At 36.1% G+C, this 18,727-nt stretch overlaps 1 protein-coding gene across 1 annotated transcript in view; it reads left to right on the top strand.

The window, feature by feature from the left end:
• LOC129748484 (uncharacterized) overlaps positions 1-15,260 on the top strand; it is a 37,228-nt gene extending 21,968 nt beyond the window's left edge. Inside the window, exons 2-3 of the mRNA XM_055743123.1 lie at positions 6,110-6,520; positions 14,547-15,260. Of these exons, the coding sequence (XP_055599098.1) occupies positions 6,110-6,520; positions 14,547-15,245 (1,110 nt within the window). The 3' untranslated portion in view covers positions 15,246-15,260. The remainder of the gene's footprint in view (positions 1-6,109; positions 6,521-14,546) is intronic.
• The last annotated feature ends 3,467 nt before the right edge of the window (positions 15,261-18,727 follow it).

The following is an 18,727-nucleotide window of genomic DNA, read 5'->3' as shown; positions in this document are numbered from 1 at the left end:
GTACCCCCTTTTTCTTAGAACATAGAAATGATTACTTACCAATTGAAAACCGTATTCATCGCCGTAGTGACGAAATTCCGCAGTTAAATCCAAAAAAATCGTTGATTTCAAAAGTTTGGGTCGTCTTTTTGGAAAAGAAATGTTCCATTTGTCCAGTGTAGTTGTCCACGGCTTGGAATATTGTTTCAACCACAAAACTGCATTATTGACGAGAACGTCTACCTCTTCTACGGAATCGTTGCTCACAGGAGCAAAATTTTTTTGATGAAGTTCTTCTAGCTTTGCTCTTTTAGCTCGTTTTTGCTTCGTATTTACTATTAAATTATACAGTTGGCCTCCCGGGTTCTTTTTCGAACCACCTCTTGGGATAAAGTATTTGTTGGCAATAGATTTTTCGAAGGGAAATACCGTGAATATTGCAGCTATGTATTCATTAAGAATACTCTCGTCAGTCCGGAAACCATGATCGAGATGAAATTTGGCAATGAAGCAGAGAAGCTCTTTTCGGCTTTCTACAGAGAGCAAACCATAGGTGCTGCGCTTAATTATGCATTGCCCACCTTCCGTTTTTTTTAGCAAGTCCAAAAGAACCTCCGGTGTAAATGGTGATCGATGCGAGAACGAATTGACGAAACCTTGAATGAAGATGAAGGCTCGTCGTTATCAGTCAAGGCTTCCTGCTCCCTTTGATGTTGTGGGATACATGTTTCATGTTCTTTTTGACCTTGCTCGATGGATGTTTCTTGGCAGTTTTCAACAAACGGTTCAACAGTTTCCTGGATTTCGGAACAGTTTTCGACGTCTACTGCTTCGAACGTAATAAAATCGTATCCCTGCAAACATGCAATTAAGACACTTATATTCTAAAAGAAGGTTTAAGAACTTTTTGGCTGAATGAAACTATGATTTCCCTCTGAAGATGCTATCAATTAGCTAGTGAAATAAATAATAGCTTCACTTCAATCGATTTTATAATTGTTAGTCACATCGTAATTGCTAACCAGCATCTGCAGGATGAGAGTGTTGAAAAAAAAACACACGCTTTGCACCCAAATGAAATCGAACGTGTTCCAGCTTTTGAATTCGAGTAGATAAGCCGGCAACTGCCACACGCAGAGAAAAATTGGATTTTTTAACGAAACAAAACTGACTTTGATTAAAATATTAATTTTATGGAATCAAACTTTTACATTACATTCAAAATTCAGTATTGTTTATGATTCATCATTATAAACTTTAGATTAAAAATCGAATTCCGTGTCACGTAATATTGTTATTATCAATTTCTTGTGAAAAATTACATCAAATATGATGTAAATAAAAAGAATCTTCATATATGACGGTATTTTACATCAGAAAACCGAGTTCTGTGTCATGTAATATTAGTGTGATCGAATTTCAGCGTTGTGAAATGTTCAATTATTTTTTATTTTGTTGACGTTGAAGTTGACATGAACAGCGATATGATGGTTTCGTTTGATCAAATACTTATTGCGATTGTTAAGCGTCTCCAGTTTCGTCTCTCTTTAGCATTCCAGCAGGAACAGCTATGTGTAACGATAAGTGTGTCTTTTGGAAGGCAAGCTTGAGTTGAGAATATGACTAGCTCCATCCGTTATCACCCGGTAGTCGAGCCAGTAAAAATGAAAAAATTCGGGCATATAGTCTTTGCCACTAGCCCTTCCCACTTGCGCTGGCCCGGGAAACGGTGCGCAATCCAAAAGTAGAAAGAAGAAAAAGAATACGGACCGAACTAATCTCGTGCTTCACTGCAGATTCGTCGGCAATAAATGGGTCATACAGAGGTTTCGAAAAGAAAACTAGCAGCGCACTCAAGGTCATCAGCGTGACAAACAACTTGGGATTATTTAAAGTCACTAATTTCCTGCCACAAAAACACTTACCTGCATTTGACGCCAATCCGAGATTCGTCGGAAAATTTCTTCCGTATTCCATTTGATTTCCGAGCCTGACGAAGATGAGGCAAAAAGGTCCACAATTTCGTCTCGAGATACCTCCCCTAGCCGCTTCGCGTCAATCTGGTTTCTTCCTGAAAGAAAATAAAATCAATATCGAAAATTAAAACAAATATTTTAAATCTATCAACGGCATGTTCGTAAACTGATTTTTTGGGTGATGCATCGATTTTTGATTTGGTAGATGTCAAATCACCTTCCAATGCTTTTGCATGCAGTTTGTTTGATTTACGAACGCCAGTATCGATAGAAAAATCAATGCAATACAAAAAATCAAATTACGAACACCCCGTAAATACTTACCAAACACTTCCAGCGTTTCTACCGGCAGCTCCATATCGTGCAATACGATAGACGCCAACTTTTTTCTCTCGGTCGCCATTTTGAACAAAGCAGAAAATTTCGGGTACGCTTATTTGTATTCACCCATAATTTTCATTTTTACCCATATACATGCTAAAGTTTTATTACATACATTGTATGTGCAAAACATAATAATTATTTGAAGAACATAAAATTTATGTGTAGAACGATTTGAAATCGGTATGTGTATGATACATATACTCTTTAAGTGTATATTTTTTGCAGTGTAGCTATAGCCATGTGTTTCTCGAATCTATCTATCAGTTTCCTTTCGTTTCGTCCAATGTACACAGCAAATTTTGCTGGTTTTTGTCCCGCTGACTTTCCAGCAAAATTTCCAGCAATTTGAATTGCTGGAAAAAACAGCAAACGTTAATGCTGGTTTCCAGCAATTCAAATTGCTGGAAAATCAGTAATCCAGATTGCTGGAAACCAGCTATTTCTTTCAACACAACCGGCAGTATTTAGTATGAAATTTATATTCAATTCAAAATTAAAGTTTAATATTGGCTGTGCATATAATAAGCAATAAATACAATTATTTTCTCCCATTTTCAATAAGGGATTAATTTATTTTCCAAAAAAAACTTTTTTTTCACAACTTTCACACCGGCTCTGGGGTGGCCGCTTTGTGCCAAAATGTTGATCATCCGCCACCTGTAAAAATAGTTTTGATGAGTATCTTCTATGGAATATCTACCTGTACAATAAAAACTTACCCTTGACTTGATGCCTGGTTGGTAGAATATAGAGGAAAATAAAATAATTATATTAATTTAACCTTAATTCGTAAAATAGAATCTCACCTTACTTCAGCGTACGAAACAAAAACAAACTCCAAATTGACAACTCGATTGCTGATTTTCCAGCAAACTAGGTCAATTGCTGGAAAGTCCAGCAATTTGAAAACCGATTGCTGATTTTTCAGCAAAAATGACAAGCACATAACCGAATGCTGAAAAATCCAGCAATTCGAAAACCGATTGCTGGTTTCCAGCAAAAATTTGGATTGCTGAACGTTTCCAGCAATTTTTTTTTGCTGGAAATCGAGGCAAAAATTTACAGTGTACATCTTATCACAGTGGTTCACAGTTTAAACGTGGAAAAATTTATCAACTAATCAAAAATCAAAATGCTGATTACAGATGTTAGATGCAAAATTCGTTTCACAATTTACATAATAACTCTTTCACCATCTACAAATCTCTTGATTAGAAAAATTTAAAGATAAATATTAAAACTCTTTTCATTTAATTATTAATCACTTAGTATGAGCTTTATCGAAAGCAGAATAAATATTTCCCTATGACTATTGAGCATTAACATAAAGACTTCAGACAAAGAATACAAAATTTAAAACATACAACAGCTTTCAATTCAAATTCCATAGTGTTGATCGGATCTTTTGAGCGTAGAATATGTTGATTTTTTTATGTTTCTTTTTTTTTATTTTAATTAATCATTGTTAACTTACAATTGTTAAATATCTTAATTTTCAGGTAATCATTAAAAGTTACACACAATCAACAGTGTTCTGACAATAGTTACTTCCGAAAATAATAATTCAGAATGGAAATAAAATGTTCAAGATACAGAATCATAAATCTCGAATAAGATGAGATTGAAAATGTAGATATATGTTTAGAGAATCGCTCAATGAAATTCGCAATTAAACTATGAGAGCGTTTTTATGATCATAATAATCTGAGAATTCATTTAAAAACTGTTATGTTAAATTCAGGGTTCCTTTAGTAGACGATAAATTTAAAAAAGGAATCAAAGGTGTGAAATTTAGGCTAAATTAGCAGGAAAAGTTTCAATTTGAATTTCAAATTGGATTCAAATTTGAATTACAATTCAATAGCGGAACTAAGTTTTTCCGATTGATCCTATTAAGTCAACTACACTTTCCTTTTTTTTCAAAATTAGAAATGGTGTAGAGCAGTGGTTTCCAAACTTTTTTCCTTCACCGCCCCCTTTCGTTTAATTTTTGAGCTAATTGCCCCCCGGCCCCCTGAGTGATTTTTTGAAAAATCTCTAGAAAGAATGCTAATTGGCATTGTTGCAAAACCAAAAGCTTTTGAAATTTTATTGTAGTTTAATTTGAAACGTTCAAAAACTGTTATGATTGACTTGAGAAGATCGAAAAGCCAACGCATAACCATCAATTGTAGCAAATCAAAACACAAAATAAATTCAAAATTGCTTCAAACATCAAGACTGAAATTGAAATAAATTATTTTTTTTCAGGACAAACACTTAAACTTCAAAAAAAAAAACAACTAACGCCTATCAAAGTTTTGGAAAACAGAATTCTTTACTAATTAAATGTGCCATATATTTTTCACAAAATAATTACTGATAATTCGGTGAAATCGCATAAAATGTATTTTAAATAATATCATTTCTTGATCAAATAAATTTCAACTTATATTTATGACAGTTGTAGACTGAAATTGAACACTATTTCTTTCATGGGTCTTAAAATTTAACATAGGTTCCAAAAATTTAGTTAAAATCGAATAACTTTTGATGTTTATTCATGAAAATTGCCGTATTTCATTTTATTAACGATCAGCAAATCAGAACTAAAAATGAAGGATCCTCTGTTTGAGTTGTTGGCATTTTTTTTTCTTTTCTTCAAAAAATCTATGACCATATCTGCGACGCCTTTTATCACAAATTATCTTCGAAAGATTTTTTGTCAATTTTTCAATAGAATACATTTTAATAATTTTCATGCATTGTATAAGCTTAAGAATTCATCAAATTTATTTGACCTAAAACACATTGCCATCCAAAATGTTGCTTCCTTGTTCAACCCCGGCTTGTGATATAGCTCAGTTGGCAAGTCTGTTGTCTCCTGAGCCGATGTCCGTGAGTTCGAGCCCAAGAGTAAACATCGAACACAGTTGTACCGGATAAGTTTTTCAATAACGATCCGCCAACTGCAACGTTGATAAAGTCGCGAATGCCATAAAGATGGTAAAACGACTACAATCGAAACAAAAAAAAATAGTTCAATCCAAAATAAACTTACAAAACCAGATAAAAAAAACAGATTGTTTGTTTGTTTGTTGTTGAATTATAGAGACTTTAACTAAACAGATTGTGAATATACGAAATCTTTCACAATTAAAAAATAATCTGTCTGTGTTTGTGACTTACAGAGACAAAAACATGCTTATCAACTCTGTGAGTTAACAGATAAATATTTGTCCTAAACCTGGTTATAATTAGATTTTCAGAGTTTTTCAAAATCGTTTCATTGTTGGGCATTGAACGTTCTCGTTGTCATTTCAATTTTAAGTTGTTCCGTAATTTGTGAAAATGTGCATTTAAAAAGGACTCGACCCCCTGAGCCCCCCTGAGCCCTTCTAACGCCCCCCAAATTTCAAAGTTGAGCTCACCGCCCCCCTAAAAGCTCTCATCGCCCCCAAGGGGGCGGTAGGGACCACTTTGAAAACCACTGGTGTAGAGTGTATAAATCAATGTTGTATGACAAAAAAAAAGTTTTGAGACTTTTTAGTAAATCGATGGTGTAAAGTTTTGAAAAATCGGTTCAGTTGTTCCTGAAATATAAGGTGCGAGATCTGGCGTTCTAATTTTTTTTCTGAGCTCAAAAAAATGTAATAAAACAGGTTGAGAATCAGTTTGAGAAGCTTTCAGAATTTAAAGCGTTTTGCAGTAGTGTTGTATTTTTGGCAGAATTTTCAAACTTTTTGCACAAATTCAAACTAATATGTTTTTTTTCTACTGATCATTTCCAGAATCCTGCGGTGGACAGCAGTGGAAGCCCGACGGACAAGAAAACCGGCTCCGGTGGCTTTTTCAGTTCCGATGTCGGTTTCGTGCATGCGTTCATCGCGTCGTTCTCGGTCATTATCGTCTCCGAACTGGGCGACAAAACATTCTTCATTGCCGCAATTATGGCGATGCGCCACCCCCGGTTGACCGTATTTACCGGGGCCATCGCAGCGCTAGCCCTGATGACTGTTCTGTCGGCCATTTTCGGCATGGCGGCCACAATCATCCCCCGGGTGTACACCTACTACATTTCGACGGCTCTGTTTGCCCTGTTCGGATTGAAAATGCTCAAAGAGGGCTACTATATGTCCGCGACGGAAGCTGCCGAAGAGTTGGAGGAGGTGCAATCTGATCTGAGAAAACGTGAGGACGAGGTAAGTGCACCGCTTCATCCGATCAGGCGAAATCAATATTTCATTTCATAACTAATTCTAGGATTTAATTCATAACCTTTTAGTTCCGTGACTAACTCTCTCTTTTTTTTCTAAGTTGCCTTTTTTAGTCGTCTGGTTTGTTTTGCCACTCCTTTAATGCTTTTTATAATTTTAATTATTTTGTAATGGTCATTATTCATGATTTTATTTATTTTTTCACATTATTATAATGACGAGTAAAATTTGATTGAAATTTGTTTATGTGCACAATTTAATAATTAAATCCCGACGGTTATCAAAAAAGAGCTCTCTATAAGAAAGCGTCAATCTGTGCGAATTATGCAAATCGAAGGTTTACCACCATTCGCCTTTATACATATGCTTTGAAACAAATGCTTTCTTAAAGAATGATTCAACTAACTTTACTCAACGACAATTAATAGGCTAACAATACAATAGACAATTTCGATACACCTCGAAGATGTGGATCATTACACGTGTTGTTCAAGATAGAGACGTGCTCTTTTCGACTAATTGATAAACTGAATTCAACGTGACAAATTGCGGCCGAGTTGATAAGAGTGAATTTGATAATTTTTTGTGCGATCAGCCGTCTCCCGATAATACTGACGTTGAGGTACTGCAGTATGTTTGGGTTCGATGGTTAATCATGACAATTTATCGACCTAGAAACAATCTTTTTCAAATCAGTTTCAATTGTACAAATTTGACTTGTTGAGTCATGATACACATTATGGGGTGATACATACACACATACTTAACATTGAACATACACACATAACGCGCCCATAAATGTCAAACGTACATACATACATACAGACATTCACATACACACATATGTACTGTACATGCAGTCAATAACAAAAGTTAGTAACCAAGAACATTTTCCGGTTGTACTCCATTTACCCGAAAACCATTGCCCAGAATGAAAAATCCCCAGAATTCCAATCGCCAGAAAGAACCATTCCCCAGAATTTTTTTTCCCCAGACGAACCATTCCCCAGAAAAATTTTCGCCAGAATGTACCATTTCCCAGAAATTTTTTCACCAGAATGAACCATTTACCAGAAATTTTTTCGCCAGAAGAACTATTTCCCAGAAAATTGAAAACATTTATCCCTACTAGAAATTAATAAAAAAAAAAGGAATTGTTACAAAAAAATGGGGTTTCTTAACTTAATTCTTTTGCGGCAAAGCCGCAACCAACGAGGATGAAGGGGCTGAGGCGGCACAAAGCCGCCGAAGCTCCCAAATCCGAGGTGGCCGCCGACCCGCCGTCGGAAGCGGCGGCCCCATTACATTGGTCTAGGTCTGCCGGGGCTTCCTAGGTCTGCGTGAAAGCTAGGGGTGATCCCTTAGCCCCGTCCGCCACGCGACAGCGTGAAGGACAAAACGTCTTCCAAGTTCGAACGCGCAGCGTGAGGAGTCGGATACCAAAACGGTTTTTTAAAGGACCATGATAAGCATTGAATCAATTAAAGTACCCAAACCATAAACAAAGCACAATATTGGTTCTAAAATAAATTTAGTTGGAAAATTTCAAAGTCTTAGTTTCAACAAAAAAATCATTTTGAAAAAATTAATTTCGAATCATATGAAATATTCAAGAATTCATTAGAAAAAAAAAGAAAACAAATAAAAATACTAGGGGAAAAAATCTGGGATTTGTGCCATTCTTGTAAATGTTCCATTCTGGGGAAAAAAATTCTGGGAAATGGTCCATTCTGGGAAAAAAATTTCTGGTAAATGGTGCATTCTGGGGAATTTTTTTCTGGGAAATGGTTCATTCTGGGGTTTGATTTCGGGTATTTGTCATTCTGGGAAAAATTCATTCTGGGCAATGGTTTTCGGGTAAATGGGATACAATCCATTTTCCACCATCGTTTTGATCATGTGCCTTATAAAATGGATGTTTTATCCACGTTTGGTATTCTCGAATGCATGTGAGCGTCGCGATGCCTATTAATTAAGGTTTCTGGACATTTAGATAGACTACACTCTCAGATCTCCTATTCAGGGTGGCCAGCCAACTGGGAAAACCGGGAATTGAAAATGGGACCGGGAAAACCGGGAGAAAACCAGGAATTTGAAATCAAAACCGGGAAAATTATTTATGGATTATTTTTTCCCATATATAAACCTATCAAATCCTAAAATCATTAGATCATGACGATTTTTTTTCTCTAAAGCGTATAGTCGTTTGTTTCAGGTTTGTGAAGCAAGAGCAATTTCTTAGGAAAAAAGAGAACTTAAAAACCTGAACGAATTAAAAAAAATCCAATTGCTGCGACTTTTTAGTTCTGATGTAAATTCATACGTTGAAATCAGACAGTTTTCGATTGAAACTACATCTCGAAAACTAAGATTTACTAAGGCTTAACATCTATCTTATAACTGGAATTGTTATACATTAATTCAGAACTGATGATGTTCGAATCTGCATCAATATTTATCTTATTTGGCTTCGAAAAAATATTTTCTTCTAATTTAGTTCAATTTTAACTTATGTATATCGGGAATTTTCCCATGCGGGAAAAATGCCGAAAAAAAAATAAATAAAATAAGATGCCACCATTTTATTTGGTTAATTAGTAAACGCACAGAAGGCAGAAGGCGCTACCAAGTTATTGTGTGATTCACGTATACATTTTCCTAACCAGTATGATTTCAAATTGAAAAATCGAATAAAATCATGGATTTTTTTATATAGATAGTACTGAAATTTCATATAGATAAATTTTCCAGAATTTAGGTGAAAAGATTCAGGCATCTAGAACTCAGCGCATTCTAAAATAAAAATTAAAGGTATCCAATAACAAACATGATTAAGTATTCAATATGAGAACCCAAATAAAATTTCAGATTACTTAGTATGAATAAGGTTAATCGGAATCTCTTTTAATAACTTTATAAGAAAAATATTAGAATATCAATCAGTAGCCAGGCTATAAGTTCAAACTTGATTTCTTGTTCCAAAAATAAAATAAGCGTCAGAAATAAAATTGAAATTTGAATAACGGATCTAAACTTGAAATTAAGTTGATTTATGGATCGGTCATTCAATACGAAATTCATCGCGCATGATTATGTTTCAAATTTCAGGATTCAAAGGTGAAGATGTGAGCAGGCCTTACCGGTTTGGGAGATAGTTTATTAATGACTAAAAAGTGAAAAACAGTTTATCACCAGATTGACATAGAAACTAACGGCAACTTAAACAAGAAGCAAGGTTTCTACAGTAAAATTCATTATTTCAGCTTGAAATTTTATAAGTATTATTCACATGGCATCATAGCAAAACTAATATTTATCTCATGCAAATAATAAAAATAAAGCATTTTCCCTTTATAATAGGCGAAGATGGTATGAAAGACTGAAAAGAAGGTAACAATTTTCGGTTAAGATAAGGACAACTAGAATTATTTTCTTACCGTATTACCATCAGTCATCACCATATTCTGAAAAATCTTTGAGTTTCAAGATTAAATTAAAAAAATAAGTCTTCTCAAACTTCAAACTACGTTCAACTTGCATAAAAATATTTTCATTTTTAATAAAAAAAAACCTGGATAACATATTTAATTGCGCATTTTGAAAAAGGGAAAACCATAAAATCACAATCAGGAAAACCGGGAGTTTCAAAATGGAAACTCACTGGCCACCCCTGATACTGCTATTTTCCAGTTCTTTATTGTACCAAACTGTACTTAACTTGTATAGTCTGACGATTTGGCCTATTGGTTAGATGTCGGAGAGGCAATCAGTAGGCTCGAGTTCGATTCCTCGTGGAGGTGATTTTTTTATCATTTATCATTCATGATCATGATTGCACTAAACAGTGAGGCGTAGATTCATCAAACAAAGCAATAACAAAATAATCTAGGTCTGTTTGTAGAATTCAAAGAATTAACACATGCTCATACATTATGTTTCTGGTGTTTTGTTTGAAGGATGATGCTTTGATGCTATTAGCCGTATAATGTAACAATAAAAAAAATCAATTATGAATGGTATGTGAAAAAAAAATCCCCTCGAACAGGAATCGAACTCAAGTCTACTGATTACCTCTCCGACATCTAACCATTAGGCCAAATCGTCAGACGATATAAGTCAAGCTGTAGCTCTATTACTCAGTTGACCTCATCGAGTCGAATTCGCTGCTAGATTCCCCGGCAGAAAATGCTCATTATGCCTTCATTGATAGTGCTCTGTTCGCCTCCAGTGAACAAATTAAAGTAAAAATGCGTTTTAAAACTGATTAAAGTGAAAAATCAAAAATTTTATGATGCTGAAAATTGAGAAACAATGTGTAGATCATGTTGCAGTGCGTACATTTCGGATCAAGATGATTTAAAGGTCATAAAAGCTTATTTGGTGGTGCTCAAAAATTATAATATTTTCGTCACTTGAGAACCTAGCTGGTTATTATTTAATATTTCTGTAAAGATGAAAAGGATATTTCTTTTTTGGTGAAAAATTAATATTATAGGTAGTACGAAACAAGTCCTCATGAAATTTTTTTTAAGAAAATACGTACTTATGTAGACAAATGGAGTGCTTATTATGCCCTGGGTGTTCGTTATGCCCTGGGTGCTCGTTATGCCCTCATCTCCCCTATATTTCGTTAAAAAAAACACTAAGTTTCAAATGGTAAATTACTTATTTTCTCTAATGTTATCACCGCTTTGAGTATTCTCAAGGCCGGATTAAAGGGGGGGGGGGACAAAAGGGGCAATTGCCCCGGGCAAGTTTTAACATTACTTTAATCATACTACCACAAATCCATGAAAAGAAATCAAAACTAGAAAATCGGAATGAAAACTTGAAATATAAAAACTAAAGGGCCCACGTGAAAAAATATCTAGATTAGCTTTTGTCTTAAAAAGTTAAGGGGCCCCCTAGAGTAAACAGTGAAGGAGCTCTCCCACATTTTGCGAGCTGAGAATATCAAAATCTTCTGGACAAAACTGAATTCGAAAAAAAAATTAAGAAGTATATGAGGCAAAACACCCCAAATTTTCCTTTTTTTATCGAAACATATCAGTTACGATATTCTGTTCAGAACAGGTAAAATTTTACACATTTTCATTACATTCAAACGTCTTGCACAAAAATAATGTTTGTTGTTACGTCTTAACGTAACTTATTTCCAAGTTATGGTTTTCTGCACTTAAATAACATTCGCTTTATGATAAACATTTCAGAATTTTACCCGGGCAGTATCCAGGTTAATATCGGGTATAATAACTTTCCACCTTTCAGTCATTATTTTTGAAATTTTCACTGGTTTATAAATTCTTAACCCTTTTCCCTCCCTATTTTTGAAAGTAAAATCTTTTTAAATCTTTGTAGTTGCTTAAATTGGCCCAATCGGCAGTACAGGGTTTCTTTATTAAATTTTCATATCAATTTCTGTCTTCGACTTGAAATTTGTACTCGAACATTTTCAACTGATTTAACCAAAATTTTATCATCTACTGAAGTGAATATCCTGAATTCAGCAGATCATTTTTCAAATTATCATTCTTAATATGAATATTTCTGTGATCTTTTTCCAGATCCAATTCATTGGGATTTTCAAGTCTTGTGTTGTTTCTTCAGTTACTGAAGTTCAGTTTCATCATTTTTCTGAATTTTGAAAAGTCAGGATTTTTGTTTAGAGTAAGGCTGCCAGAATTTTCAAATCCAGGCTATTTTAGCTAAAAACCTGGCAAAATCCAGACATTTAATACCAAAATGTTGACCCAGGAAGTACACAAATCGAGAAAAAAAACTTGATTTTTGTTTCATCTGCAATTTATAAATCGTATTTAAGCTTTCAAAAAAAAAATTTTCATTTTTAAATTCATAAAACTTGCTCAAAAATTCCGTTTGGGTTGATTTATTGACAACACAACATAATATGATTTTCTCTGTTTGCTTTGGCAAATAATGTGAATAAAATCCGGACAATCGGGCAGGACCGGACTTTTGTCAAATTTGTTGTTAAATATCCGGGCAAACCCGGAAAACACCGGGCATTCTGGCAACCTTAGCTTAGCGTACTATACTCATTTGGATTCCGTATCTGATTTTTTTTTCAATAATAACTGGTTTTGTGTTTTAAACATTTAATCTTTATTCTCAATTTTTTTTCAACCGATCATTTTTGCACTAATACCCCTTTGGCTTTGAGGGCATCGAATGAAACTTTCGTCACATTTAGAATAACAATTTGATAAAAAAAAAATTATCTGATGAGAATCGTATTCAAAAACATATCATTAAAAGACATTAAATTGAAATTCAAATTTGATGAAATTTCTGATTTTGCTCTGATAGTAACTTAGTATCTCTATTTTTTTAAACTTAATTCATGTTTTGTTTCTTAAAACTTGATTGAATGATAATGATTTAGATTTGGGACACTGTATTTTGGTTCTGAATATAACGTGATTTAAAGTTTTGAATTTCTAAACTCTTATATCTGTATCTCTATGGAATATAGATTTAGTTATTTTGTTTATTTTTTTAAAATTTTGTTTTCTCTGTTTCAAATCTTCAAGATTCTTCCTTATTGTCACTAGGTAAATATTTCTCGGATTAGCACAAACCAAACGATCAATGATTATATGAAAATCATTTAAAATATCTATCTGGTCATTTTTTAAAATTAGAGAATTTTAGTTAATGATAAGGTTTAAAAAAAAAAGAATTAAATTTAGCATTTTGCAGCTTAAATAAGAGTTTTCATTTCTAAGAAATTTTCGAAACTCTTCCGCAATGTTTGCACGTGATTGATTAACAATTTTTATTTGAAGATACTAGAAGCTATTTTCTACGCAGACAACATGGCTATTTGAAGATAGTATACTGAACTCATCTCCAGTTTTTTAACACGTTTAAAAGCTTTTGTATTTTCTGGGTAGCATTTGAAAAAAAATCGAATTATAGGGCCCCCCGAGATAAATTGCCCCGGGCCCCCCGATGGCTTAATCCGGCCCTGAGTATTCTCATAAATTACCCAAACCGGTACCATTTCTGTTTAGTTTAAATCTTTGCCACGGTAAAACTTTGCCCGGTAACAGTGAAGTTTTTCAAAAATGGAATCTTCTTAAATATGCTATGAATTATAAGTTTAGTTTAAAAGTTATAATAAAACCACTTATTTAGGATAGAGAACCCATAAATAGAGCTTTTGTGACTGATTTAAAAAAAAAGAAGTTTCGTGAAACAATGCGGAAAAAGTCGGTGAAAAAGGGGGGAAATCAAACATTAAAACTGAGTGGCCACCCTGTTTTTCAAGTTTCAAGGCAATTTTTGTTTTAATTCATCGCACATTACAAGAATTTTACGGTGACGAAACCTGCTCCAAAAGATAGTCGAAATTTTGTTGATCGCAATTTACATCACTGTTGAATAACAAAAATATAGAAAGTTTTGAACAAGCCTCAAAAACTTGTTTTTCGATCAATTTTTTTCTTAGGAATAACACCAAATCTTAAGGTTTTCTGCATTTTTAAGTTGGCATCAATCAAAAAGGAACATGTTCCAATTTCCAAGTTAGGCGATTTTCGAGGGTCACACAATCAAAATTTTTAAGAGCTTTGAGACAGCCCTGAAACAAGTGCGATTGTATTGAAATTTTGCATTGGTAAGGACTTTTGGCAAATTAATAAAATGTGAATTATCTGCAGATACATGTTCTTGAAATTCGATGATAATATAGGCATATCACCACCCTAATCAATATGTTTTTTTTTCATTTTTATAAAAATGAAAAGAAAAAGCCTTTACAAAGAAGCTTCTTCCTTCAAGATCAATTTGTTTTTTTTAAGATATTGTAAAAAGAACTTGCTATGTCTGTGATTAACATTCTGCACCCGCAATTTATTTCGCCAGTAACTATTTTTAATGCATTATTTGTCAGAATAAAATTGTCGATAAACTACTGTATCTTTGCCTCCATTTTTTCCCTTCTTAAACTTCTCTGCTCCCCCAACCTTTGATTCGTGGCGCGCCACAGCTGATACGCTCGATGAGTGGCAGCCGCAAGGAGACGGTAGAGCTAGTGCCTTTGAACGACCACGACGACAGTAGCAAAGCAGCCGATCTGACCGGGGGTGGTGGAAGCACCCTGAACGGATCGATCCACTCGCTGGTTTCGGGTGGACACGATCTGCCTCCGATGCAGCACCACCACCATCATCACCATTCAGCGTCTTCTGCTGCGATTCGCATGTCCGCATCAGCATCCCAGCTGCCAGTCGCATCGAATCATCATCTCGCTAGTCTTCATCACAGTGATAGTAGTAATAGTATTAATAGGAATAAGCATCATGGTTCATCGAAAAGCTTGGCGGTCACGTCGAGTGAACAGACTGAACAGCGCCAGAGGACACGGGCTGGTCCCGTCAATGGAGGAGTGATCCACGCGGTCGCCAACGGTGGAACAATTATTAGTGGCCTTACCGAGGGGAAAGATAACGCATGCGCTACCAATTCCCTGGGCCAGAGCAAACGGGTTAGCAACAGAATCGAATCTCCTACTTTTTCATTGCTCTCCTTCTTCATTATTTTGTTTTTGGTTTCATCTAGTTTCGGCCATAGTGAACTTACCATGAAAACCATCACTATTAAGTTCTCTTCAAAGCTCCTCAAACTAAGTGCCGATTTAAATTGTTTTTTTTTCCTTTCTGTTGGGTTCCAACCATTTTCCGTTTAATCCACTCCGCACCCTATGCATTTTATCTGCGAGCCATGATTTGTGTAACTTTTCTCGTCTATGTATATTTTTATCGCTCGTGTAGCTAACATGTATCGACATTATCATTACACAAAAAGTTCATAAACCGATAATCTATCCGTCCGCGTTCAATTGCAACCAAAATGTCTTTGCCACCCGTACTAATGTTATCATGTACCATTACTCTTTTATTTGTTCGTCGATTGCACGCATTCTCGCGATATCGCTAACTTTCTTCTGCATCCCCCAGGCGCGAACATATGAGTCATTCCTTAAGCTATTTTTCCTAGGTTTAAAATTTTCAGGTTTTATACTGTCGAAAATATACTTGTTGAAGCAATGTATGACTACCATTTTAAAACTGCCAATATCTGATGCAGACTATAGAAGTATACCCCCGCTATGCCCTAAAGACCATCACTGATCTCTCATCTAACCCATCTGGGGCCTAAGGACTGCCTTAACGCGATGGCGCTCCACGGCAAAACTCTTTGACAAGCTCTCTTTAAACTTATATCAATTTGATAAAATTAATTTTATGACCTCTCGTCTTAACAACTTAAGGTCTGGTTAAGGAGATGGTTCAGGATCCGGCCTCTGCTCGTAATGATTTGAGGTTTCTTAATTTGTCCGTCGTGCGTCGCTTATGCTGGACCTACGCCTATCACAACACCTGTCACGACTTTACGCAACGACTTGGATGATTGCCGATGAAGATGCCATCCTACAACGACTCAAATGACTCACCCGACATCGAGCAACAACCGCTTTCCTACAATGTCTAATGCGGAGAAGGTCAAGCCTTATCTTCACAGCTTCGATCGAAGGGATCAACTCTATTAAGATACTACCCAGAGATGAAGTTACATGATTTAACCGCACGCACAAGGCTTAACCTTCCGCCGATGGGGTCAGTCTATTCTTGAGTTAGCAACCCTGCAGCTTTTTATTTCATTTTTCCGCATGTCGACCTTTTTCGCTACTACTCGAATGATTCCCCACGTAGACGTCATCCAACACCGGCTCACCTGGCGTCGGAAGCCATTCTACTCGGCCAGTCTGCAGGTATCTCTCAAGAGTAAAATACCCCTCTACGCCCTACGGCGAGCTCCACAGCGAAGAAAGTCTAGTCTTATCCTCGCAGCATCGTTCGTAGGAAACGCCTTTACTGGGATACTCTCCCAACTCGGAGGAGTTATCCTACCACACACGAAACGTACCCACGAGATCCACCTTGCAGATGGTCAAGACTTACTTATTTAATGTTCCAGTGTTGATTGTCCGACGCATAGGGAAAAAAAAAGATTTTCAGTTGTTGCCACCAGAGATGCCATTCTCCAACGTGAAAGAAGGAGAACGTAGAATAAAAAAACACGTGCAGAGATGTCAATGTGCCTAATTTTTCAGGATCTGCCTGATTTTTTAAGATTTGAATAATTTTTCGAGGCTCAGCCTGACAACCTGATAAGCCTATGGATTTCCCTGATTTTAGCGAATGTGGTGAAAAATGGGTAGTAAGAAACTGCATAAGATACCATTGCTGTGGTGCGACGACCAAAAAAAAATTTTTGAAAAAAAAATTTTGGCAACCCTGCCACCGTGCGATAGTTGCAAAACACCCTGGTGAGAGTTTTTGATTCTCTTCACACCAGCCTTGCCAGATTGCAAGCCTCTCAAATCCGTAGTTTTGGCGAAAAACTGAAAACGTACCGATTTTTAACTTGAAGACCTTTTTTTTTTGTCGTCAGGTACAATTTTCGTTCATCCGTATAATTCCCTGACAATTTTCGATAATCCGTTGCACATCCGTTGGGAATGCTGATAATCCGTAGATTTCGAGCATCGATCCGTAGATCCGTAGACGTGATAAAAATCCGTAGATCTACGGAAAAATCCGTAGATCTGGCAACGCTGCTTCACACATTATTCGCACCTAGGTTTCGAGAGCCACACACACCTAATTCTAAAGCCTAGTCCACACTAGGAGACGGTTCGTCTCGAGACGGTTGCTGAGACTTGTTTATGTTTACATCTTGGTTGCTGAAAGTCTCCCATACTTGTCGGGAAACTTGACATCAAATGAAAACATAAACAAGTCTCAGCAACCGAAATCGCAGTCCAAGTTGCCTAGTGTGGACTGACGGAAAAATTGAGGAACTTACCAGGGAAAGACGTTTGTCCTCAGGACTCGTGCTGTTCTGAGTGCGAAGGGAGCGCTCCTGGTGTTGCGTTCTCTGCACTCAAATCATCACAAGCTGCTTCGAAAATTTCTAAATCGTCAAGCTTGTTCTCTTTGTCAAGAACATCATCATCGATGGGACCTTTGGCAACGGCATCGATATCGCCATCGCTTTGACCTGGAACTTCAAGCTTATCCCCCTCTCGCTCGGAAGAGAACGGGCGATGAAATCGAAAAGTTCTTCTTTCTCTCCTTAAGAAAAACCCGTAAGATCTGTCAAAAGTTGGGTGAAATTTTAGTTGCATCCCCCTTGGCACTAATGCAAAACTATCACTCAAATTCGGCAGCGCTTCCATCGCCTATTGCACGATAAACGGCGATTTGGAGCTTCTCTTGACTTTGGCCGAGTTCTGCTCGAAGACAATTTCCATCTCGTACAAACCACCACGTTGTTTGGCCGTTGCTATGATTTCTCCGCTTTTCTTGTGAACAGTGCTTTGCTCCAAAACTAACGGCGCGTTCGTAAATTGATTTTTTTGGGTGATGCATCAGTCGATTGATTTGTTTGGTAGATGTCAAATCACTTTCCATATGCTTTTGCATACGTTTGTTTGGTATTTACGAACGCCAGCATCGATAAAAAAAATCACTTCGATAGAAAAAATCAATTTACGAACACGCCGTAACATGGATACCAGCACTCGCCACTTTTCTCACGGAAATCAAGTTATCCCTCCAAGATCACTGGTTTTGGGAAAAAGTGGTAGAAATTTTGACACTTGTGGCACGTTTTGAAAATTCTACCATGTAAAAATGTTTTCAAGATCTTTGGACGTTGTATTTTTTACAGCACTGTTTTCTATTTCAGCTGTATGTGATGAAAATATTGCTATTTTTGCATCACAGCATGCTAAAAGTGTCAAAATTTCTACCACTTTTTTCCAACACCAGTGAACCTGCTCTTAATTCAGGGACAAAACATACGTCGTTGATTACCAAAAAGGTGCCTGTGTTTCTACGACCTTAAAATCTTCCTGCTACCTTGACAACGATTATTTGCCCTTCCTTAGCAACGTTAATAACGACGGGAGTTTTCAAACGGTTAGATTCGAAAAAATCGTCATCGCTGTTGATCAGGCATTCACTCGATCCGAAATCCAAACTCACCGCCTTCCACTGACTCGTAGAAATGTCCTCGTTTGCAACGTTTTCTCGACAGTCCTTCTGAAGATGACCTCGCTTGCCGAATTAGTAGCATTTTGGTTTGAATTTTTCCACCTTG

Source organism: Uranotaenia lowii, chromosome 2, assembly GCF_029784155.1.
Source record: "Uranotaenia lowii strain MFRU-FL chromosome 2, ASM2978415v1, whole genome shotgun sequence".
NCBI lineage: Eukaryota > Metazoa > Arthropoda > Insecta > Diptera > Culicidae > Uranotaenia > Uranotaenia lowii.
Note: the sequence above shows the minus strand (reverse complement) of the source record. Positions and strands in the feature narration are given on the sequence as shown.